The following is a 24,634-nucleotide window of genomic DNA, read 5'->3' as shown; positions in this document are numbered from 1 at the left end:
TTCAGAAGCCGAATCAACATTGGCCTAGGCGGGTTTCCAGGTGGTAAAGGGCGAGAGGGAACTCTGTGGGCTCGCTCCACAGCAAACAGTGGGGACAAGTAGGTCTTCCCAAAGACTTCACATAGCCAGGATTCCATGTAATCAGTGGCATTTGTCCCCTCTGTGCGTTCCGGAATGCCGACCGCTCGGATGTTGTTGCGGCGCAGCCTATTCTCCACATCGTCCATTTTCAGGGTGTGAGCAGAAATATCATGCAGAGCCGTCTTGACATCAGAGAGCAGTGGGGCCGCAGTGTCTTCCAGGCCACTCACCCTGCCTTCCAGGGCAGAAGTGCGGTCCCGCACCTTCTGCAGATCATGGCGCATGAAGGATATGTCAGCTCTCATCCCCTGCACCTGATCAGTGAGAGATGTCAGCGCAGCGTTGCATAGCTGTACTGCCGAGAAGACATCCGAAATGGTGGGCTCATTCAGCCTAGCTTTAGCCTTAGATGCCTTAGTGCCCTTCATAGCTTTAGGCATTTTACTCAAGGTCACTGCGGTATCATCTGGGTCCTCCGACTCAGAGGCAGAGAAGTGTAAGGAATCAGGCCCCATATCCTTCCTCGATACTCGGTCTGCAGAGTAGGAAAGTCGGCGTGCCTTGGCCGGTGTGTCCGGATGATGGGCGAAGCGCTCCAGCCTCACCGCAGCATCCCTGCTTCTATCCCCCGTTTGCTTACTGGGGGTAGGGGTAGCAGGATGCGCGCCGCCGCCATCTTGGATCGCCGATGTGAGGCCTCTGTTGTCCTTCTTCTTAGACATCCCTCGTGTCAAATCGCGGTTCTGCCGCCCACAGGAGTAGATCTCCGGACCCACAACACTTAGTCAGTCCACCGGAGATGCGCACGGGAATCAGGGTAAGCCCAGCAGGGTATTTACAGGATAAATGGTGAGAGAGCTCTCCAGGACACGTCCGATCACATGCGGCTGCTGGCCACGCCCCTTGTCTTCTTCTTTAACACAAAGCTGAACACCCTTGTGCTGTTAAAAAGTTGCTCACTCAGCAGAGCGCCCATTCAGGGAATGCTTAGTATTTTTCTCAATGAATACTTGCGTTCTCTGATTAGACAAGGAGCAGTGCCGTGAGGTCACTGACCCTTGTCCAATGAAAGAACACCTAGTATTTATTAAAAAAATATTTGGTGTCCTCTGAGCAAGAGGCCCTCTGTTTTCTAACAGCACAGGGAAGGTAGTTCAACACAGCGGCTGTTTCTATACCCAGAAGATGCAGATTAGCTGCGGCTACTACAGTGATAATTACACAATCCCCATGGCTCTACCAGGGATCATTTATGTATAAATGTATTGTGGCATGTTTGACCAGTATAACTATACATACATTGTGAAAACTGGAGTTCAGTTTTAAGGTATAATGGGAACCTCTTCACCATTAACATTTAAAATGATTCCATCAAATCCAACAAATCTGTACTGGTATAATATAACTTTGTGGAAAATAAAGAATAACTGCTGTTTGATGACCGAGCAAATTATAAATATCACCAGACCTAGTCTGATAGAGCTGCGGGACAATTTTAGAAAATACTTGTACAAACGTTCAGGGAAACCAACAAACTCCATAAATAAAAAATGTTCTACCTTTGCTGGATAGCGAATACAACTGTGCTCCGTATGCAAGTAATAGGTTGGATACAATATAGACAGGAAGTGTTGCCCCATGGAATCTGATCATCTAGAAATGGAAAACATAAAAATATTTTTTTTTTCATCTTAAAAGTTGTATTTTAGATTTTAGCTAAAAAAAGGTTTTAGGCATTCAAAAATTAACAGCACAGCCATGCACCACACTGTTATGTATTAGTTATGCTTGCTTTACCATTCATTACCACATGTGCCTTTAAAATAAACTTATTCTTTATCCATTAAGCGTGATAGTTTGCACATATGAGAGTTACAAACATAACTGAATAAAAGAAATATGCAGCAATTTCTTTCAGTTTTTTTAAATTTTGGTCAGGCCAGTAACATGCAACAGTGTAAAATGTAAAACACCAGCTTTACTCACCTGCCCTATCATTTGCAAAAAGGAAGTATAAATTGTTACCTATGGAAAAAATTCAAAAGATATTTTCAATTAATTAGAAACTAATATGGCAACAAATTCTATTTAAATGTTAAAAATGCATAATTATAGACAATGAGCACAGAAAATGATAAAGAACATTTTTCAAATTTTACAAAATCATTTACTAAACCTTTACTAGAGAATTATTTATACTGGATGCAAATCCTACTCCAATAAATACTGTGCTTGCATTTAAAGAGACCGAAAATAAAACACCAGAGCAAATTAAATAAAAGCAATCCTTTCTGGTGACCAAAAATAAATAAATTGTTGCTTATGGTGTAAGCGCTTGTGTAATTTAGGTGTAGCTTAATACATGGGAAACTGAACATATAATGCATACTGAGGTCGGTACTATTTTAGACAATGACACTGTTCCAGCACCTTTCATGTCTAATAGAATCTATATTTTTTTACATTTTGTTTGCATTTTCATACCCATAAAAGGTGCACCAGAAAATCTATGAACATGGCATAACAGTCATATATAAGAACTTATTTAAAAAATGGAGACCTGTGCATTTTCTTCAATATGTTATATAATTGATTAGGGCTTTGCAGATGTCCAAACCACAGAGATTAAGAAATATTGTTCAAATTAAAATTCAATGTATTGAATTACTCAAATAAAAGCATTAAAACCCAGCTTTGATTGTAATGTATGTTCCAGAAACCAGTATGTGTACTGTACAGCGAGGAAAATAATTGTTTGATCCCCTGCAGATTGTGTAAGTTTGCCCACTTACAAAGAAATGAAAGGTCTATCATTTTTATCATAGGTGTATTTTAAAAACGATACAGGCAGAATATCAACCAAAAATCCAGAAAAAACACATGATACAAATTTATAAATTGAGTTGCAGTTCGGTGAGTAAAATAAGTATTTGATCCCCTACCAACCATCAATAATTCTGGCTCCTGCAGACTGGCTATGTGGTACACAGATTAGTCCTGCCAATTTAAGAAGGTGCTCCTAACGACAACTCGTCATGTATATAAAAGACAACTGTCCACAGAATCTTTCTTCCATTCAAACCTCACCACCATGGGCAAGACCAAAGAGCTGTCAAAGGACGTTGGGGACAAGATTGTAGACCTGCACAAGGCTGGAATGGGATACAAAACTATCAGCAAGAAGCTTGGTGGGAAGGAAACAACTGTTGGAGCAATTATTCACAAATGGAAGGAATACAAAATAACCATCAATCTCATGGGGTAAGGATGATCATGAGAAAAGTGAGGGATCAGCCCAGAAATACACAGGAGGAGCATGTGAATGATCTCAAGGCAGTTAGGATCACAGTCACTAAACCAACCATTGGTAACACAATACACCTCCACGGATTGAGATCCTGCAGCGCCCGCAAGGTCCCCTTCCTCAAGAAGGAACATGTACAGGCCTGTCTGAAGTTTGCCAATGAACATCTAAATGATTCAGAGAAGGATTGGGAGAAAGTGCTGCGGTCAGATGAGACTCTTTGGCATTAACTCGAGTCTCCGTGTTTGGAGGAAGAAAAGTGCCGACTATGACCCTAAGAACACCATCCCTACAGTAAAGCACGGAGGTGGAAACATTATGCTTTGGGGCTGTTTCTCTGCTATAGGTACAGGCCGACTTTGCCGAATTGAGGGGCCAATGAACGGGACCATGTATTGTAAAATCTTGAATGAGAACCTCCTTCCATCAAGCCAGAACACTGAAGATGGGTTGTGGATGGGTCTTTCAGCATGACAATGACCCAAAACATACCGCCAAGGCAACAAAGCAGTGGCTCAAGAAGAAGCACATTGGGGCGCGTGTCCTGCTCATGGCGGAGTAAGTCGCACGCGCTCGAGCTCCGTGCTGTTATCTGCCCACATACTCCTGAAAACCACTTATACCATCCCAACTTTGCCCACCAAACGATGTCTAAACGGCGGAAGGAGGGCACGCCCGCTTCGCAGATAGGGACCCCGCCTCTACAGCACTTTTTCACCTCGACTCGGAACCGGACCCGAGGCCGCGACTTATCCAATATGGCGTCCGAACTTCGCTCACCACGAGGCAATGCCCGTTCCATCTCTCCCGCACCCAGCGAGACGCCCTCTGGAATGCACTCACCTCGGGTGTACGACTCTGACTCCACGGATGCCGACCAGTACCCGTCCCGCAAGCTGCCCACTAACGTGCCGCTGGAGTTCCGGGCCTTGCTAAAATATCTCCCCACCAAAGAAGACTTTGCGGCCCTGGTTACTAGAGTGGAAGCAGCCCTCCAACGGGACCCAGGGAAGGTGCGACAAGAAGTCCAAACGGTCGCCACCAAGGGTTGCCTCAGTGTCTCATTAACTACGTCTCATTAACTACGCATGAAGGACCTCGAGGACCGCAACAGACGCCAGAACATATGGATTCGGGGCCTACCTGAGGCGACTACCCCCTCTGACCTCCGCTCCACAGTACAGGCGGTCTTCGGTTCCTTGCTCCCGGACACAGCTCCTGACACTATCCTGCTGGATAGGGTACACCGCACCCTAGGCCCCCCCTTCCACGGACGTCTCCCGCCCCAGAGATGTCGTTTTGCCGACTCCAAAATTACTCCGTAAAAGAAGACATCCTCCGCCAGGCTTGGCTGAAAAAGCCGGTTGAATTCGATAGAGCGGAATTGCAGATATTGCCAGACCTGTCACGTAACACCCTGTGATGCCGTGCCATGCTAAGACCCCTTCTCTCTGTGATCCTGAAGGCAGACGCCTCGTACCGATGGGGGTACCCGATCCGCTTACATGTACGCAAGGACGGTTCCTCATTTACAGTTCGGACCCCGACTGATGTACTGACCCTCTACGACCTTCTCCAGGTCCCTCCGGTCTTGCTGCCAGACTGGCTGACCCATCTCCCGGATGATGCACCTACGTCCCCGAAACCACGCGGGGCTCGGCGCCCTCGCCGGGCCTCTTCTACGGCCCCTCCTGACCGGCGCCCAGGAGATCCTCCGGATACAGCAGAACTATGAGTGGACTGGTGAGAGATAGCTTCTTCCCCCTCTCCCCCGGAGACGAATGATCCCAACGCGCCTAGTTCCTAGGGATCGCCGATGGATTGGCTTTACGGGCAACTTGGGCCTACCACCCCGGACACTTTCACTGCCCCGTGATGACCGGCCCTGGCTTGCGGCCTTGGCCGAAACTGTGAAACCCACGCTGACTACCTTCCACCGGCAGGCCCCGGCCCTCCAGTATCCTTATGTTTTTGCTCCCCCCCGAGCTCCAGCACGTCTCCATTAGCCTGCAGGCTAGCTTGTCTGTGGACACTGGAGACTCGGGCCTGAGAGACTGGGTCGGCCCACTATATGTTTATTTCCAAAGTTTTAGGGACTCTATGCTCAGGGCCGTTTAAAGTCACAAGCTCGGGGGCCTCTTTACCACTACCTTTAGTAGTTTAAGATGTTGATTTAAGTCTCCCTGTGGAGGTGGAGGGCCCAACACTGTTTTCACTGCTGGGTTGGGGGAGGGGGCGGAGGGCTCCCGCAGCCCTGGGGAATCGGGTGTTGCCTCCCGGTCTTGTGAGATCCAGGGGACCCCGGGAGTTGCGCGCCTACACCGCCCATCCCCCTCCTCGACTTGCCGGCCTCCGGTATCCCAATACCAGGTGCTCATCCTGTACCACAGTTGGGACTGGTTCCCTACATACCGGTTTGTTCAGGTATGTTCCCTACCAAACGGTTGTTAACCCACGGAGCCACGCTCCGCCTTGCTCAGACTCGTTACCCCACTAGTTAGTCCCTGCAGAGCCTGTATTGCTACAGGGATTGTGAACCTCGGTTCACCATTTAGTTAAACAGACACAAGTGTTCAATACTTGTTTATTCTAACCCACCCACTCGTACCCATCAGTGTACCCTCACCCTCCAGTCTTTGTCAGTGTTATCCCCCTCTTTCCCCCCTTGCTGGTCTTCCCTAACCCTCTGTAACCCCTCCCCCGATCGCTTAATGTTAGAGGCCTAAACGTGCCGGAGAATCGGAGGATGGTGCTCACGGGCCTACACAGACAGAAAATACAGGTGAGCTTCTTGCAGGAGACTCATTTTGCCGATGGGCGGGCTCCCTCGTTCCGCGATCGCCACTTCCCCACCACATACCACAGTTATTCTCCGGACAAATAGTCGCGGGGCGTCTGTATATTGCTTAACCGCACACTGCCATGGAACCCCCTGGAGGTATCCGCGGGGTAGGAGGGCCGTCTCCTCATGGTAAAGAGCCTGATAGGAGATAGAAAGGTGACACTGGCGAACATTTATGCCCCAAACCAGGGCCAAGTAGCCTTTTTGGAACGGGTGTTGTTGCCGATGGATGACTTCCGGGAGGGAGGGAGTGTTAGTGGTTGGGGGTGACTCCAATCTCCACCTAGACCCCGAAACGGACTCCACAAATCCATCCTCCCACCTGCCTTATGCAGCACTGAGACGCCTCAAAAAATGTTTCAAAGCCCACCAACTTTCCGATATCTGGCGCTTACACCATCCCACCACTAGAGACTACTCCTTTCACTCAGCGGTACACAATACCTACACACGTATTGACTTCTTCCTAGTGCACCACAGCAGTCTACCGCTGGTCTCGCAAACAGAGATAGGCATCATCACATACTCAGACCACGCCCCGATTATGCTCACACTGGTGTTGGGTCCCCAGGAGCCTAAGTGCTGGCACTGGCGCCTCAATGAGATGCTCATACAGGACCATGTGATGAGCTCCGAGTTCGAAAGTGACTTACGCACATATTTTGAACTGAACTCTACGCCGGACTGCTCGCCCTACACCATGTGGGAGGCTCATAAGACCTATATCAGGGGTACCCTGATTAAACTGGGAGCCAGATGCAAGAAACAATGGCTAGGTCAGCAATCCTCACTATTAACACAAATCCACGCTCTTGAACTCTTACATAAACAGCGCCAAGACCCTGCCCTTCTGGCTCAACTACGCTCCCTACGCGATTCCCTCAGGTCCCTCTACTTGCCCTTGGAACTTGGCCCCTCTACTTGCCCTTGGAACCTCCTGGGAGGTATCCGCGGGGGAGGGACAGGGCCAAAGCTACCCTCACCAAATGTCGTCGGCACTTCTACGAGTACGGGAACCAATGCAGCCGCTCCCTGGCGCAGGCACTCCGCCAACAGCGCTCTCGCACCTTCGTCCTGGCCATTAAATCCTCATCGGGTGCGCTCTGTCACATTTCGGAGGACATAGCTACTGTCTTTAGGGATTATTACTCTACCCTTTACAACCTACCTGGCCCACAGACCGCACAGTCCATGACGAAACGACAGCGACAAATCCGTGCCTACTTGGAGGCCTCCGCCATGCCCAGGCTGTCCCCCGAGATCTGCGCCTCACTGGAGAGCCCGATCTCTGCCATGGAGCCGGAGGCCGCCATCAAAGCCTCCAACACCAGTAAGGCTCCGGGCCCCGACGGCTTCTACCTACAGTACTACAAAACTTTCCCTACACTACTCTCCACACACCTGTTGGCGGCATGGAACTCAGTGCGCGAGGGTCACCCCATACCGAGAGATGCCCTGTCGGCCCATATAATGGTTATTCCGAAGCCAGACAAGGACCCATGGTATGCCCCAGTTACCGCCTAATTTCCCTACTAAACGTAGATACTAAATTACTGGCCGAGGTCCTTTCCATGCTACTGATCCCTCACATCCCCTTCTTGATCCATTCAGATCAGGCGGGGTTCGTCCCCTCCCGGGAGGCGCGCGGTAACACCACCCGTACCCTCAATATTATACAATCGCCCCTGTCAAAAGCCACCCCGAGCCTGATTGTATCAACGGACGCGGAAAAGGCTTTTGACAGAGTCGACTGGTGTTTCCTACGCCTCACTCTGGAACACGTGGGACTGGGCCCTGACATGCTCTCGTGCATCCTGGCCTTATACTCACCTGACAGCTAGGGTCTGCGTCAATGGCGCTCTATTTACCACATTCACGATCTCCAACGGCACGAGACAGGGCTGCCCACTTTCACCCCTCATTTTCATATTGACTCTAGAACCCCTACTTAGGACCGTCAGAGCCCACCCTGATATTCTGGGAGTGACGGCGGGAGGCACCGAACACAAGGTGGCAGCATACACTGACGATCTGCTGTTTTTTCTCTCGACACCGGACACCACTATACCCAATCTAATGGCTGCCCTACACCGGTATGGAGAACTGTCAAACTATCATATAAACACCCTGAAATCGGAGGCCCTAAACCTGACTATCCCACCTCTGGCCTTGACTCGTCTTTAACAAAACTTACCATATCACTGGTTCTCCACGTGTATTAAATACCTAGGCACCTTACTTCCTCCGGAATTTGATAGACACCTACAATCTTAACTTTCCCCCATTGCTACAAAGGATCAGATCTGATCTCCAGGGATGGTCCCGTTCTACATTTTCATGGACTGGGCGATGTAACGTTATTAAACAAATAACGACACCAAGCCCTGGATTGACTTGGAACAGTCTTCGTCCGACATCCCCCTCGTAGCCCTACCGTGGTGTAAGGGACCACTGCCCAGCACGTCCAGATCACACCCGACAATAGGACCTACTTGGCGAGTAACCCGCTGGGCGTTCGAGTAGAAACAACTGTCTAGTGCACCCTCGCCTATGCAGCCTATCATAGGTAACCCCGAATTCCCCCCGGGAATGGAAGACGGCCTGTTTAGGTGTCTTTTGTCAAAGGGCAAATTCAGGGTGCTACATTTTCTCAATGGACAGTCCTGGCACGCGCTGGGAGACCTCTCCATGGATCCTGACCTATGAGACGTTCGAACAAACATGCGCGGACACGGGGCCCATTACTAAAACGCTCTCCCTATGTTACCAATTAGCATTGACCTCGGACCTAGACCACCCACTATATTTCCTTGAGAACTGGGAACGAGAATTAGAGACTCGATTCTCGCAGGAGGATAGAAACTGGCTGCTGCGATACTCCCTGAAGTCATCCATCTGCAACAAATACCAAGAGCAGGGCTACAAAATCCTAACGCAATGGTACAGAACCCCTTACAGACTCCATCAGATGTTCCGAGCTGTGCCAGACGTATGCTGGCACTGCGGTTCCTTCCCTGCGAATATGCTGCATATCTTCTCGTCGTGACCCCTTTTCGGACCCAAGTCCGCGCGATTTCTCAGAAATTCACTGACCATACAGTCCCGAATGAACCAGCATTTTTCCTCCTCCACCATAACCATTTTCCTCCTAAGAGCTACTCTTGATCAGTTCTAGTGCACCTGCTGAACGCAGCCCGTGCATGTATACCCTTGATGTGGAAACAGGCGACCCCTCCCTCGGCCCCCCCAGCTTTGGTTCTTTACAACACCGGTGGTCCTGCATAGGCACAGATAGGTCAACGCTTGACTTGGCTTATGACACCTAGCCAGGGCGCCAGGTCGCCCACTGGAACATCGCTGAAGCTTGACCCCCATTTGGAGAGGGCCAGTGGTGGCCGCGTACCCCCTCTGTGCTTCTCTCAGTCTTAGATGCCACTAATGCACTTTTTGTATATACTGTGACCCCAATGTGGGGATATGTGACTTGATTCAATGTATGTGTACGCCATAACTCCCGTATATCTAAATAAAGAATTTATTTTTTTTTAAAGAAGAAGCGCATTAAGGTTATGGAGTGGCCTAGCCAGTCTCCAGACCTTAATCCTAAAGAAAATTTATGGAGGGAGCGGAAACTTTTGTTGCCAAGTTGCCAACTTTAAGTTGCCAAGCGACAGCCAAGAAACCTTAAGGATTTAGAGAAGATCTGTAAAGAAGAGTGGACCAAAATCCCTCCTGAGAGGTGTGCAAACCTGGTAACCAACTACAAGAAACGTCTTACCTCTGTGCTTGCCAACAAGGGTTTCTCCACCAAGTACTAAGTCATGTTTTGCTTGGGGATCAAATACTTATTTTACTCATTGAAGTGCAATTCAATTTATAACATTTGTATGATGTGTTTTTTATGGATTTTTGGTTGATATTCTGTCTCCACCATTTAAAATACACCTATGATAAAAATTATAGACCTTTCATTTCTTTGTAAGTGGCCAAACTTACAAAATCTGCAGGGGATCAAATCATTATTTGCCACACTGTATGTCTGGGAAAAAGTACCTCCTGGACCTAACATATACCTTGTACATTGACAGAACTCATTAAACATGTGCACATATTCCACATGGATTACACATATTTAGTGTTCCAGTCTTCAACGCGTTTTGCTCTTATGCTTCTTCAGTAAGATGAGGTAACCTATTATTCCTAGATTAGTAACTGGTAAGCATGACTGATATCATCAAATTGTCATACAGCTCATCATTAACCATTCTAAACAACTCACTTTAGAATCTGATAGCCATAAAATACTGGCATCCACACTCTGAGAAGTTGCTGTACAGTCACCAAAGGTAATGCCATCAACAGGGAGCGTCCAGGGACACCCAAATATGCCGTAATCTAAGCGGCCATCCTGCAACTACTGTGACTAAGTATAAAATAATGGCACCTATAATGGCAGATATTGCTTCAAAATCTATGCATTTTATTCTAAGCAGCCATCCTGCAAATACTGTGGCGGAGTATAAATTATATATGGCTGGAAAACAAGCATATAAGATAATCATACGTGCAGACCCCCCCCTGAAGGAGCATGTAACCTCATAGTCATGTTCCATCTCCAAAGCTCCTCCGTATTTCCCGTGGCCTCTCTTTAAATGTACCCAGAAACCGCAATGTATGTCTCCTCAAAAGTGGCGTCTGACGTCAGTGGCTGATGACTGGAATGCCCTCTTCAGGCTCCACTGGCCAATAGGAGCCCCGCATGTCAAGAAGCTCCTGCCTCCAAGACTCAGGATGCAACCTTCGTCTCTCATGTAGCACGGGATCCTGACAGCCATAGGAGCTGATCATGGGATCGACATAATGTGATACAATGTATAGATGCCATCTTAACCTATAATATGATTGATACCTCCCACTCCATCACATCATACACAATATTTGGTTCTTTTTTTATTTCAACCCATCAGATAACTGAAGCATGTAGCTATGAAGACTCAATGTATACAAAAAATTCCCATCATAAAAGGAGGATTTAAAACCTAAGGTCACATTAAGGCCTGGTGGTTCTGTTGCCTTTTACTTATTGATCCATTTTTACTTCACATTGCAGGATTTTTTTATTCAGGTCTCCCCTTCTGGGGTCCTCTTGAATGTGATCAATCCAAAATTTTTTATTACCGAGACATTCAAGCTATGGTCAATGCCTATATGGTGACTTACAGGGATTGTCATCTTCCCATTAATTATTAAATATATGTGATCATATACCCGTCTGCAAAACTGTCTTACCGTGTTGCCAATATAGAACCTTGCACACTTACAATTCATAAGGTAAACTACCCCTTTCGTTTGATGACCTTGATATATCCAGGGATACGGATTGCATGACTTGCATCTGTAAGTGCCCCGAGTTGATTTAATTCAACTTTTTGGAGGTCCCCAATGATGACCCTGAACCAATTAGTCCCTAAAGGACTGAGAGCGCCTATAGACAATTTCTGGTCCATCTTTCACATATTTCCGGACTATTTTGTAGTTAGTTAAAAATTGCCGGTGCTGTCAAAATCCCTCCTGAGAGGTGTGCAAACCTGGTAACCAACTACAAGAAACGTCTTACCTCTGTGCTTGCCAACAAGGGTTTCTCCACCAAGTACTAAGTCATGTTTTGCTTGGGGATCAAATACTTATTTTACTCATTGAAGTGCAATTCAATTTATAACATTTGTATGATGTGTTTTTTATGGATTTTTGGTTGATATTCTGTCTCCACCATTTAAAATACACCTATGATAAAAATTATAGACCTTTCATTTCTTTGTAAGTGGCCAAACTTACAAAATCTGCAGGGGATCAAATCATTATTTGCCACACTGTATGTCTGGGAAAAAGTACCTCCTGGACCTAACATATACCTTGTACATTGACAGAACTCATTAAACATGTGCACATATTCCACATGGATTACACATATTTAGTGTTCCAGTCTTCAACGCGTTTTGCTCTTATGCTTCTTCAGTAAGATGAGGTAACCTATTATTCCTAGATTAGTAACTGGTAAGCATGACTGATATCATCAAATTGTCATACAGCTCATCATTAACCATTCTAAACAACTCACTTTAGAATCTGATAGCCATAAAATACTGGCATCCACACTCTGAGAAGTTGCTGTACAGTCACCAAAGGTAATGCCATCAACAGGGAGCGTCCAGGGACACCCAAATATGCCGTAATCTAAGCGGCCATCCTGCAACTACTGTGACTAAGTATAAAATAATGGCACCTATAATGGCAGATATTGCTTCAAAATCTATGCATTTTATTCTAAGCAGCCATCCTGCAAATACTGTGGCGGAGTATAAATTATATATGGCTGGAAAACAAGCATATAAAATAATCATAAAATGTCTGTCGCACCCCCCCCCCCCCCAAAAAAAAGAAGGAGCATGTAACCTCATAGTCATGTTCCATCTCCAAAGCTCCTCCGTATTTCCCGTGGCCTCTCTTTAAATGTACCCAGAAACCGCAATGTATGTCTCCTCAAAAGTGGCGTCTGACGTCAGTGGCTGATGACTGGAATGCCCTCTTCAGGCTCCACTGGCCAATAGGAGCCCCGCATGTCAAGAAGCTCCTGCCTCCAAGACTCAGGATGCAACCTTCGTCTCTCATGTAGCACGGGATCCTGACAGCCATAGGAGCTGATCATGGGATCGACATAATGTGATACAATGTATAGATGCCATCTTAACCTATAATATGATTGATACCTCCCACTCCATCACATCATACACAATATTTGGTTCTTTTTTTATTTCAACCCATCAGATAACTGAAGCATGTAGCTATGAAGACTCAATGTATACAAAAAATTCCCATCATAAAAGGAGGATTTAAAACCTAAGGTCACATTAAGGCCTGGTGGTTCTGTTGCCTTTTACTTATTGATCCATTTTTACTTCACATTGCAGGATTTTTTTATTCAGGTCTCCCCTTCTGGGGTCCTCTTGAATGTGATCAATCCAAAATTTTTTATTACCGAGACATTCAAGCTATGGTCAATGCCTATATGGTGACTTACAGGGATTGTCATCTTCCCATTAATTATTAAATATATGTGATCATATACCCGTCTGCAAAACTGTCTTACCGTGTTGCCAATATAGAACCTTGCACACTTACAATTCATAAGGTAAACTACCCCTTTCGTTTGATGACCTTGATATATCCAGGGATACGGATTGCATGACTTGCATCTGTAAGTGCCCCGAGTTGATTTAATTCAACTTTTTGGAGGTCCCCAATGATGACCCTGAACCAATTAGTCCCTAAAGGACTGAGAGCGCCTATAGACAATTTCTGGTCCATCTTTCACATATTTCCGGACTATTTTGTAGTTAGTTAAAAATTGCCGGTGCTGCCCTATGATGCTTTTAGACATATTATGCTGCCTAGAGAATCTGGTGATAAATTTGACTGTACTGGTCCTTTCTTTCTCACTATGTTTTCAAGGTACTTTTACTGTACCCCCTTTCCCCAAGCGTGTCTCTAAGTTTTTGGACCTCTAGTTAAAAATCAACATCCGTAGCACAATTGCATCTTGCTCGCAGATATTGGCTATAGGGACAAAGAGAGTAGGTCTGCCTGGGTAGGGAAAGCAGCAAGAAGGGAGCATAAATATGCCTCAGTAGCCTGCCAACAGCATGTAGTAGGCACAGGACAACCAGTGTCTGTTACAAATAGCAGAGGGTTTGAAGGCCAGGACCCCAAGGAGTCATCTGGCGACTCGGAAGGTGGGGGGAGAGTCCATACCGCTGTACACTACACAGCCTCGGGCAGCCCACGGAGGGGGGGGCTCCCACACAGTCATCCCTCTGTGAGGCCTAGGGGAGAGGGTCGCTGCATAGTGGATCCATGGAGTGCGGAGATACCATGCGCAGGGAGGTGGGGAGAGGTCCCCCTGGGTTGACCAGACTGTATCTGTCTTAAAGGGTCGTCTGGGTCCCGGGTCCACTGCGGAGATGTCGAGGATGTGGACAGGGTAGATTGTGAGGCGGCAGCTGTGAAGCCCGGCCTGGCAGTCAGCGCATCCCCTTGATGGTAGCTGGGTGGGCCGTGGTCCTCCTCTGATCCTCGGTGCCGACCACTGAATTGCTCTGGTCGGTGATGCATCAGGAGCCTGCCCATTCAGTAGGATCAGTCAGCGAGGGAGCTGGCTGTGTGGATGGTCAGGCAAGGGGTAGGGTGCATTGCAAAAAACAGGACATTGTTTTTTGTGGTCTAGTTGTATACATCTGTACAATAATACCACACTATGCACACCCATGCATAAACAAAAAGTTGAAGAGGCCTTTTCACTTCTCAATCATTCAATCGCATGATGAATGCCCGAAAATTTTAAGTAGTGTGAATAATATGGTTAGCGTTTAGTATACAGGAATCGAAGGGTATTTGTATCAAGTGTTTTGTTATTGTTACTGAAGCTAAGACTAAAACAACATGTTGCTTAAACGTTAGTACCTTTGATGCTGAAGGCAATTTTATCTTCTGGGTATTCCTTGTGCTCAAAATGTGAAGATCTGCTGTTTCATAAAAAAGGACTGAGCTATCTGATGTCTTTCAAATGCATTATGTACTGACTCAGAAGAAAAACAAAAAATGAGTACTGTAGATTCTAAAGCTCCTAATGTGAACCAGAATATGCACACTAAAGAATTTACATATTCTGAAAAAGCTGTAAAATCCCTTTAAAACAAGTTCCTATTCACCTCTGTATCTGTGTGGAGAAATGTAATTTTCAAAGTTAACAATGCAGTTATTGAAATCGTAACATTGTTTTTATAGAAAGCTGACCTTGACAGGCTGTCAGCCATCTCATTTAAACAACTAGCAAGTGTTTCCAAGCTGTTAGAATCTTGCTGAAATGGACACTAAAGTCTTTGTTGTGATCTTTGAAAATGAATAACTTCACATTAAACCAAGTTAGAGTGATGACCGATAACGTTCTTCTACTGCTTCTTAAAAGAGAACTATGGCCAAACCTTTACTAATGTCCTCCTGTGACCTAAATTTCCTGCTTTATGCTGACAGCACAAAGCCACGCTGCAGCCAGGAAGGATCCTGACAATATTGTTGGATTCACCCCGCCACCTGATTGACAGCTAGCTCTGCCTCTCCAGTCAGCACTGGAGAAAAGGAGAGGGTAGGGGGGAATCCCTATGGGGTGCGGTGACTAACAGTCACCCCTCTCTGCAAGGGGAAGAGCAAGCAGCGGTTTGTTATCGCTCAGTTCTTGATCTATAGAGCCGACGTGTGACAGTTGCATTGGCACACGTCAGCTCCAACTACGGGTGTGAGTGCATTTCACCCTTCCCATAATTCTCCTTTAAGAATATGTAAATAACTTAATGTTCACATTTTGGGCAGGGACACTTTAACAAAAAAATCATCTGGGTACAGTGATGCATGACTTAGTGATTGTAAAATTATCATAGCACTGAAATATGGTCTGGTGTTATATGCTGGTTCTCAAGTGGTTAAAACCAATTTGTGATTTAGTGACTCAACCACTTTGACAGCATGCCCAATAATTTTTAACTTTCTAGCAATTTCAACAAACTGTATAGCAATGCTGGTATTGCTCTCATTTTAATGTCTGTTATTTAGTGATATTTTTCCATCTGTTGATTTATATTTTATTTAATTGGAATATATCTATTTTTTGCCATTTCAAGCATTTTTTTAATGCTTCACAGCCCTGATGAAAGCAGCCCCCTTTAAACCCCTAAAATGCATTTGCTTGTTAATTAACTTTTTATCAATAAACGGACCTTCTGTCCCATACTTTACAAAAGGTCTGGTGCTATTTTATGATTGAAATTACTGCATATTAAAATTTCCAGAAAAAAGACAACATTATTTGTTTCTGTTAAATCATGAAAATACCAACTGCCAAATGCACATATCTCTTTAAAGACCATTACGACAGGCAGAGAGACACACGCTTTACATAGTCATATCTGGGGTGCTTAACTTCATCTGAAAGTCAAGAATTGTCTACAGTGATACCAGAGTTAAGGCTTCCTAAAGTGTATTCCACTTTTGCAGTAAAATTTGAGAAACCACTCTATATGTATGTGATGTGTTCCCATTCACACAGCATACAAAAAAAGAAATGTTCTGGCAGATGATAGACTGAATAATATCATGCAATGTCAAGCCGTAGTTTCTAAAGCAAGCAACATACTTTCTTGTATTATACGGGGTATAGACTCCAGAGATAGAGACATAATCCTGCCCCTGTACAAAGTATTAGTAAGACCTCTTCTGGAATATGCAGTTCAGTTTTGGGTACCAGTTCACAAAAAGTATGATGTGGAACGGGAGAAAGTGCAGCGAAGGGCGACTAAACTCATAAGAGGCATGGAGGAGCTCAGCTATGAGGAAAGATTAGCTGACCTAAATTTGTTCTCTCTGGAGAAGAGGTGATTAAGGGGGGATATGATCACCATGTATAAATACATAAATGGTCCATATAGTGAGCTTGGTGCCAAATTATTCGCTTTAAGGTCACTGCAAAGGACAAGGGGGCACTCTTTGCATCTGGAGGAAAAGAGGTTTAACCTTTGCATATGGAAAGGATTCTTCACCGTTAGAGCTGTAAAAATGTGGAATTGACACCCCAGGAACTAGCTCTAGCTAGCTCAGTTAATTGTTTTTTTAAAAATCTAGTTGTATTCCTAAATGCACAGAATATTATTGGATATTGAGTATATTAAAGTAGGTATATTAAGCATCAGAGATTGTTAATCCAGGGAATATCCGATTGCCTTATGGGATCAGGAAGGAATTTTTTTCCCACGGTGGGGCAAATTGAACCATGCTTTATAGGGGTTTTTTTTGCCTTCCTCTAGATCAACGGTGGGTAATTGTGGGCATAGCGTTCTGTTTAGGCTTTTTTTTTTTTCTTTTTCATATCTCTATCGGTTGAACTTGATGGTCCTGTGTCTTTTTTTTTCAACCTGACTAACTATGTAACCATGTTTAAAAATGTTTTATTATCTTTTAGGGATTTCTTTGGTGAAGGTCTTTGCTTAGATTCCAGGCTACTTTGAGCAGGTTGAAAGTGACACTAGAGGGACAAACTGAGGGACAGACTCAGCTTCTTTTCATAAACATACAATACTTCCAAGTCTTTAACCCTTTGTTAGGACAGGCAGTGTTCAAATCTAATCTATAATGGATAATGGGATCTGCCAGCACAGTACAGACAGCGTTAATTAGAGTAAACATAAATTACCACAGCCTCCTCCTTAACACTACATAAGGGGAACCTAAGTGTGATTTTTAAGCAAGTAAAGGGCACTTAAAAATGTAAGCAGCACATATTACATAAAATTATGCAATGCGAATGAGGACATATTACAAATATAAAGTAGGCGTTATCCCAATTAGGCTGCAATAATGGAAATACACTGCATTCAGGAGCACATTTGAAGAAAAAAGAAAAAAAAATGATGTGTGCACTTGTATGCATTAAATTCGCTTTAATGCATTTATCTAACAACAGTCTCACTTTAATGTTTAGATAAAGTAACAACTGTGGCTTATCCATTCAAGCATAACAGTGCTATTAAAGCAATATTCTATAAGAAATATAGAATACTGCAAAAAAGTGAAAACCAGTATTGTAGTGTATGGCAGGGAAATCACTTTTGTATGTAGTTTACCTCATATTGGCAATCTTGAGATGTGTAGAGCATTAAGGTTACCATCCTACTATCATTCTGTGGTTGTGGCTCATGAAGCTTAGCAGATAGATGTAGAAGTGCATAATTGCTGGGAAATAGAGGGAAAAATTTTAATAAGAATTATTAATATAATAACATTACATTTACAATACTGCAATTCATTTTCATAAATGTCACTTAAGTAAATAAGGGGGATCTAGGACTATGATATTAAAAGCTGGGGAATGGCAGCAGTCGCTGGGGAATGGCAGCAGTCACAGGTCTAAGCCAGAGCACTTGTCTCAGAAAACATTCTCCATGTGCATGTCAAGTACTGCCTCTTTATTTTAGAATTACTTTATTTTGCGCTCTCGAAGGATTCAATGTACATTCCCTTCCCATTTTTTGTTCATCTTGCAACCAAAAGCTGCAAACCCATTTGATGCAGAGAGCCCATAACAGCTTCAAGAGCTGTTCAGAACTGCCTATTATGGGAGAAAACACTCAACTGCACTGGCAAGTCTTTAAAGAATATAAAACCATCAGTAAGAACCATTATAACTACTTGCCTGTCTGACTAACTGTCCCCGTCTCCAGCCTTCCCTCTCCGTTTCAAGACTGCTGCCTTTGTCAGTGTATTCGGCATTAAACTTTTTACAGGAATGCTCAAAGCCTGTGTTGCCCTCTGTGCACTGTGGCTCCCTCTTCAGGTGGGATATAGAGTTTAGAGACTGGAGCAACAGGCATCCAACACTTGTTGAAGTGTTGGATGTCGAACACACTGATGCAGGCTGTAGCGCTAGAATGGAGGAGTCATGGATTGTTGGAGAGGTAAGCATAATGGCTCTTCTCTTCTAGAGACAAGATTGTTTGATACCTTTAGAAATCTGTGTTTCTTTAAACTGCAATTTGTTGGTTTCGCATATAATAATAAAAACCTAATAAATATATAATTGAACCAAAATCTTTACTATTATAAAAATGTAGAAAAAAGACCTAGCTTGAAATTAGGGATGCACTGATACAGTTTTTTCAGTATTGAGTACGAGTAGCGATATTTTGCTTTCGGTACTCGCAGATACCGAGTGCCAATACCGGTGCTTGCACTGGCATGGAGCCGGCTTCCCAGGCAATCAGGAAGCTGGGCAGTGGGTAATGACATGCCGCCCGGCTTCCTGAGTGCTCGGGAAGCTGGCTCCATGTTGTTTGGCTGGCTCAATTGTGAGACCGGCTACCCAGCCAATCAGGAAGCCAGAAGGCGGGTGATTCCTTGCCAACCGGATTCCCGATTGCCTGGGAAGCCGGCTCCATGTTCCCTACGGCACTGGCGCCCAGAGGAAATCTTCCTCTGAGCGGAAGTTCCTGTATTGGGAAAAGTATCGAAGAATTTGGGCGAGTGCGAGCCAAATACACGGTATCGGCACAGGTACTAGTATCGATATTGGAGCATCCCTACTTGAAATGTATACCACTGACAACTTATTCAGATCTGAAAACCAAAGAGATATTTGCCAAGTTGCACCTTTTTTGGTAGATAGCATTAAGAGATTCCCAGTGCCACCAGCTGAGCTATAATTTTAAAATGTGTCATTTTTGTATTCCTTTTTTCCATAATACATACCTATAGCTACGTGATATATCAGACAGGCAGACAAATCGCCATAAAGCAACCCCCTCACTCTTTTGATAAAAACTTCTAGATGACTTCTCAAACCCATGTAACCTCAGGACCCACATTTGTCTTTGGTCATTCAGTCGCGACCCAACTCGCACTGCACTGGCTTTGTGCTACCAGGCATTCTGGTGCAGACGATCGAACTGTGGGCGGGAGGTCCGTTTAGGGTGCCAATACAATGCACCTCTTACACCAGAACAGGTGGGACTGTGCAATTAGCGCACTGTACTAGTGTGAACGGGCCCTCAAAAACAACCACAGACACACAACCACAGACATTCTCACACACTCCAAAATAAATTATAATTTAAATTTTTTTTTTTAAAGATCCGCCTAGTTCCCTACCTTATGAGAACTGGAGTCAATCCTCAGCCTGGGGTCCAGTGTGAGCTGCTGTCCTGTGACAGAGCTCCATCCATACATGCATTGCACACCCTGTAGAGGTGCTGGGAGCCAGAATGTGACGTCACTCCGGTCCAGGCACCTCTACAGTGCAGACGAGGGAGCTGTAAGCAATGCATGTATGGATGGAGTTCCGTCGCGGAACTTGGGAGCCTCTCACTTAGCGCAGTGAAAGGCACGCAGCGACCCACTGAACAAGGGATCGCGACCCACTAGTTGAGAACCATGGTTCTAGATGAAATGATGGACATTAGACGCAGGCAGCTCTACACTGCCACAGCCCATCAATAACTGCTTAGTGTTTAAAAGCTGTGATGCGCTATACTCCTGCAATCTGGACTCCAAAACGTCACGTACACATAGGGCCCAAACAAAGAGGCAAATAGCTGCCCCATACTGCTAGGTGCATGTCCCTAGAATGGACATTGTTCAATTAGATCAAATCCCATGTATTTACATTGAGTACAGTCTACTGCAGAATGTAAACACCGTTTAGACGTATCCAATAGGAGGGTGAGAGTAGAGGTATTGTAAAATATTTTGCTTTAAACTGCACCAGAATACACTTTTCCACTACATAATGAACATGTACATACTGTACGTCTAAATCTGAACAGAGGAAGATAAGTTGGCGCAAGCGTGTTTAAGGTTATTTTAAGTTTGAGTGCAAACCCTTTGCTTTTTAGCCTTCGTTTTTATCTACCATCCTTAGTTACTTGGTAATACACATTTAGATTTTACTTGAAGAGCAAACTGCTACTGAAATGTGGTTCTAGCATTCATTTATACAAGTGTATTGGCACTCTTGTGCAAAAAACATGTTATACGAGTATCTTTCTGTCTGAAAGTTCATACTTCGGTTTAAAATCAATAACAGCAATAGTGTACCAAGGTTCCAACAGTTTTTTTTTTTCTCTAACAGGGAGTGGATAGTAGGGGGACTCCTATTTTTATTCTACAACAGGGTCAAATGGGTAAGTGATTTCCATTTAAAAGCTTTCCTTTTAAAGTTACACTAAAACATTTCTGCTTTTGAACATTCTCCAGTTTCCTGTGACTCAGTCTTACATTATGTACTGTGTCTCAGGGAAACGTCTAAAGTGCAATTTTGACAAAAAGAGGGAGCTAAAGTACCCAGCTCAGAGATCTTAAAATCACAGATTACAAATATAGGGGTACTAAATTAAGCAATAACCTAACAGTCACACATTTGAATGGATCAACACTTACTAGAAGTAGGAGTGTTCTAGGACTGAAAGCATGTAAACAATTAATCAATTAGAACACAAAATGTACCTGGGTGTCCTAAGTACATCTTCATGTGACCATGGTACATGCAATCTAAACATGTTAGGTGTCTTTTCTGAAAAGAAAAATGTATCATAGAACAATTAGGTTTCCATAAAGAGAAGGGTCTATTCAAAGTTATTATTGAAGCATATTATAACAATTTCTCAAAAGTAATGTTTGATATTACAAATGTTTAGATTGCCACAAAGACAGATGTGCACTCAGCTTCCTAGATCTCCTTTGGATATAGCCCCTCCCTGTTAGAGAAAGAGGAGAGTGGAGACATGGTGACCTTGTACTTTCACTCATCAATATATGTGTTGCACGAGTCATGAGAGTTTATGGTTGGTTGTGTGCAGGAAGCTTCTGCAAAGGAGAGCTGGGCATAAACCTTCAGGAGAATAAAAGAAATGGAATGTGAGATGGGTTATACTCACTGAGGGTGTAAAAGTGAATGGATCCAAGAGGTCTCTAGCACTTGACAGGAAACAAAGATTACTGTGTGTTTTGGAGGACTATGTCTCTGTTCATGCTACATGTTGAGCAAAGCCGATTTAAATTTTCAATAAAAAAAAAGTCCTGTACTAGCTCTGCACTTGATAACAGCTTATGCAGATTGAAGATCCGGACAACGCTGGCTTTAGCTGGAGAAAAGGAGGGCTGTATCTGTCATTCATGTGACTTAGTCAGCTGTGTGTGAGATTCTACTATTCCATATTCACAGCAGAAAAGCAACTATCCTGTCCTGGAGAACCAGACTCTCTCACTTGCCATTTGCTGCAAGGGTTAAACCGTTAATTGGTTTTTTATTTTACTCTAATCAAGAGAAATAGTTCAGACAAAAGCAGAGTAGTACTAGTCAATGTGTCTGACTTTTGGATGCCAAAAGGAAGGCCAAAACCCAGGTGTGTGTGTGTGTGTGTGTGTGTGTATGCAGGTAACAGACAGTGTAATGCAAAGGAAAATGTTAACCAGTTTACCACCGTGCCAAAGCATATAAATACTGCATCTCTGACAATTTTTACAATAAGTAGTTGCAGCTGTGGTGAGAAATCAGCATAACTAATCCCGTGTGGAAAAATGAGGTTAAAAGGTCACTGGCCTTTAACCCAACATACCAGTAACTTTACCACACTTCATAAGTGCCACATCATTTATTGAGTAGCAATTAGCCAGTTGCATACCAGTATATACTACAGGTAAACACATAAAATTGATAACCATTATTGTATCAGTGTCCTATAAGTCATAAGAGACGTTGAGTAACAACACAACTGGATTGCTTGCATTGCCTGCATTGAGAAGAAACAGTATTACTGGATTGCCTGGAGACCAAAGTCTATGTGAGTGGGAGAACTGTGGTGTGCATAAACTCTGAACAGCCTCTGATTCTGTGAGAATATAATGATGGTCTCATGTGACAAGCATGCATCCTCTACATTTCTAATAAAGTGCCTCTTGGAAAATGGGGACCAGTGTCAAGAAGTCTCTAGATACACTGCATTGTAATAATGAATTGCGAGTAAAAGTAGTTTATGTTGCTACTGATTGCTAAATAAAAACTTTAGTGACCAAACCTTTATCCTCATTTTTAATCAAATGCTTGAAAAGGAACCAAAGGACTAGGGCCAGTGATCAAAACATACCCCATTTCCAAAAGTCTAGGTATGCTTCAAATACACAGTATAACCTATCCTTGGAACCTATATCTACACTGGCACAGAGGTGCAAAAAAGCACAGAGGTGCAAAACAGCCCATTGCGCTCATTGCCCAATTTTCCAAGAGGGTATGTATGTAGCTAATTGAGCCTTATTAATGTATGTATTAATGTAGATATTCATACATGTGCACTGAGAATTACTATTTATTATATTTATTAATAGAGTTATCTCAGCTTTGGATCTACAAAGAAATTAGAGTTTTGCCTCCAATAAACCTCCTGAGGAAGCTTTAGTGAGTGAAACGCGTCGAGGGCCGGAATAGTGCAATTATAAATGAAATTATGCTTGCCTTGCAAATGTGTATGGACAATCACGCATCAAATGCATGACCAATACTACAAAAAATATATCGTTATTATATACACCATGCAATTGCACTAAGTCCAGGGAGGTATATGTAATCATTTATTATCCACTGTTTGTAACTTTTTAGACCAATGAAATGTTTTTAAGCATATTGAGATCATGTAAATAAAATTATTTATTATACTATATATATATATTTATGACCAGTCATCATGTCTCGTTACCAAGCTAAGCCATGTTATCCCACATTCATCATTGGACACTTTTAAAGCCCCATTATCGCCTTGTTTTTTCAAGTTAAGTGAATAACCGGCCAGAAATAAAGGAAGGGAACCGAACGCCGTTAGGCTATTCACCTCAGCCATGTACAGCTGAAAACAGCCGTACATCGGCTGCCTTCAGCTTCCTTCACTTTGGTTCAGCTGAACAGCCTCAGAGCATTCAGCTGAGCCGAAGTGAGGAACACTTTCGCTTTAGCCGATCCAACATCTTGGTTATTCTGCTCGCTACCTCTGAAAAAGTAACCAGCATGGGGACATGGTGGTTTTTTGGGGGGGCATGGAAAAGCACCCTCCCAATGTGGCCTGGTATGATGCAGGGAGGAGGGGTGCTCGCTCGTCCCCCCATTTTCTGCCCTGCCAGCTACCGGAAAAAGGGTCAGGTTTAGAATTTTAGGGTTTGTTAGAGTCCTACCAAACTGTACTGCACAGGTAATTAAAGATTTCCCCTTTAAAGGTATGCCTGCATAACGGTAGTGAAAATACAGCCATTGCAAGCAATGATAACAAATATCACATGTGAGGGGAAAAAATAAAACAAAAAATACCGGCGATAATACATTTAACTAATGTATACATGAAAAGGATAATAAATGCAGCCATATTTTTTTGTCCATGTACAATATTTTTGTGCCAGATATTCTGGTAAACGGAAGTAAACAAGTACTTTACTTGCCTATGGATTCCTTACAGTTCTTCTCAATCAAGATGTCAAATGCTTGATAGATCTGTGTGGAAGATCAAAATTTATATATTGCAGTTCTGGTATTACATTTTAAACACTGCTCAAGCACATATAAAAGGGTACCTTGCTGAATCCCTGAAGTTGTAAAATATGAAGCAATCCAGAAGAATTAATCTTTATGTGATTTGATGAAAAACCTGTAAAATGGTGAGAAATGGAGAAATGTAAGTAGGTAGATTACTAAAGAGAAATGGAAAATGTGTGTTTAGTTCGATCATGAGTTGCAGAGGTAGAATCATAATAATATCACTACGCAAATGCCA

General features: G+C 43.9%; 1 protein-coding gene across 1 annotated transcript in view; it reads right to left on the bottom strand.

The window, feature by feature from the left end:
- LOC108801869 (GPI inositol-deacylase-like) overlaps positions 1-24,634 on the bottom strand; it is an 83,200-nt gene that overhangs the window by 33,604 nt on the left and 24,962 nt on the right. The window contains exons 5-10 of the mRNA XM_018573783.1: positions 24,435-24,508; positions 24,303-24,354; positions 21,327-21,393; positions 17,954-18,062; positions 2,068-2,106; positions 1,641-1,734 (exon numbers count right to left, since the gene is read on the bottom strand). Coding sequence (XP_018429285.1) covers positions 1,641-1,734; positions 2,068-2,106; positions 17,954-18,062; positions 21,327-21,393; positions 24,303-24,354; positions 24,435-24,508 — 435 coding nt within the window. The remainder of the gene's footprint in view (positions 1-1,640; positions 1,735-2,067; positions 2,107-17,953; positions 18,063-21,326; positions 21,394-24,302; positions 24,355-24,434; positions 24,509-24,634) is intronic.

Source organism: Nanorana parkeri, unplaced genomic scaffold, assembly GCF_000935625.1.
Source record: "Nanorana parkeri isolate BGI_ZX_2015 unplaced genomic scaffold, ASM93562v1 scaffold2539, whole genome shotgun sequence".
NCBI classification, from domain to species: domain Eukaryota; kingdom Metazoa; phylum Chordata; class Amphibia; order Anura; family Dicroglossidae; genus Nanorana; species Nanorana parkeri.
The sequence above is the reverse complement of the archived record's forward strand: the minus strand, read 5'-3'. Positions and strand labels throughout refer to the sequence as shown.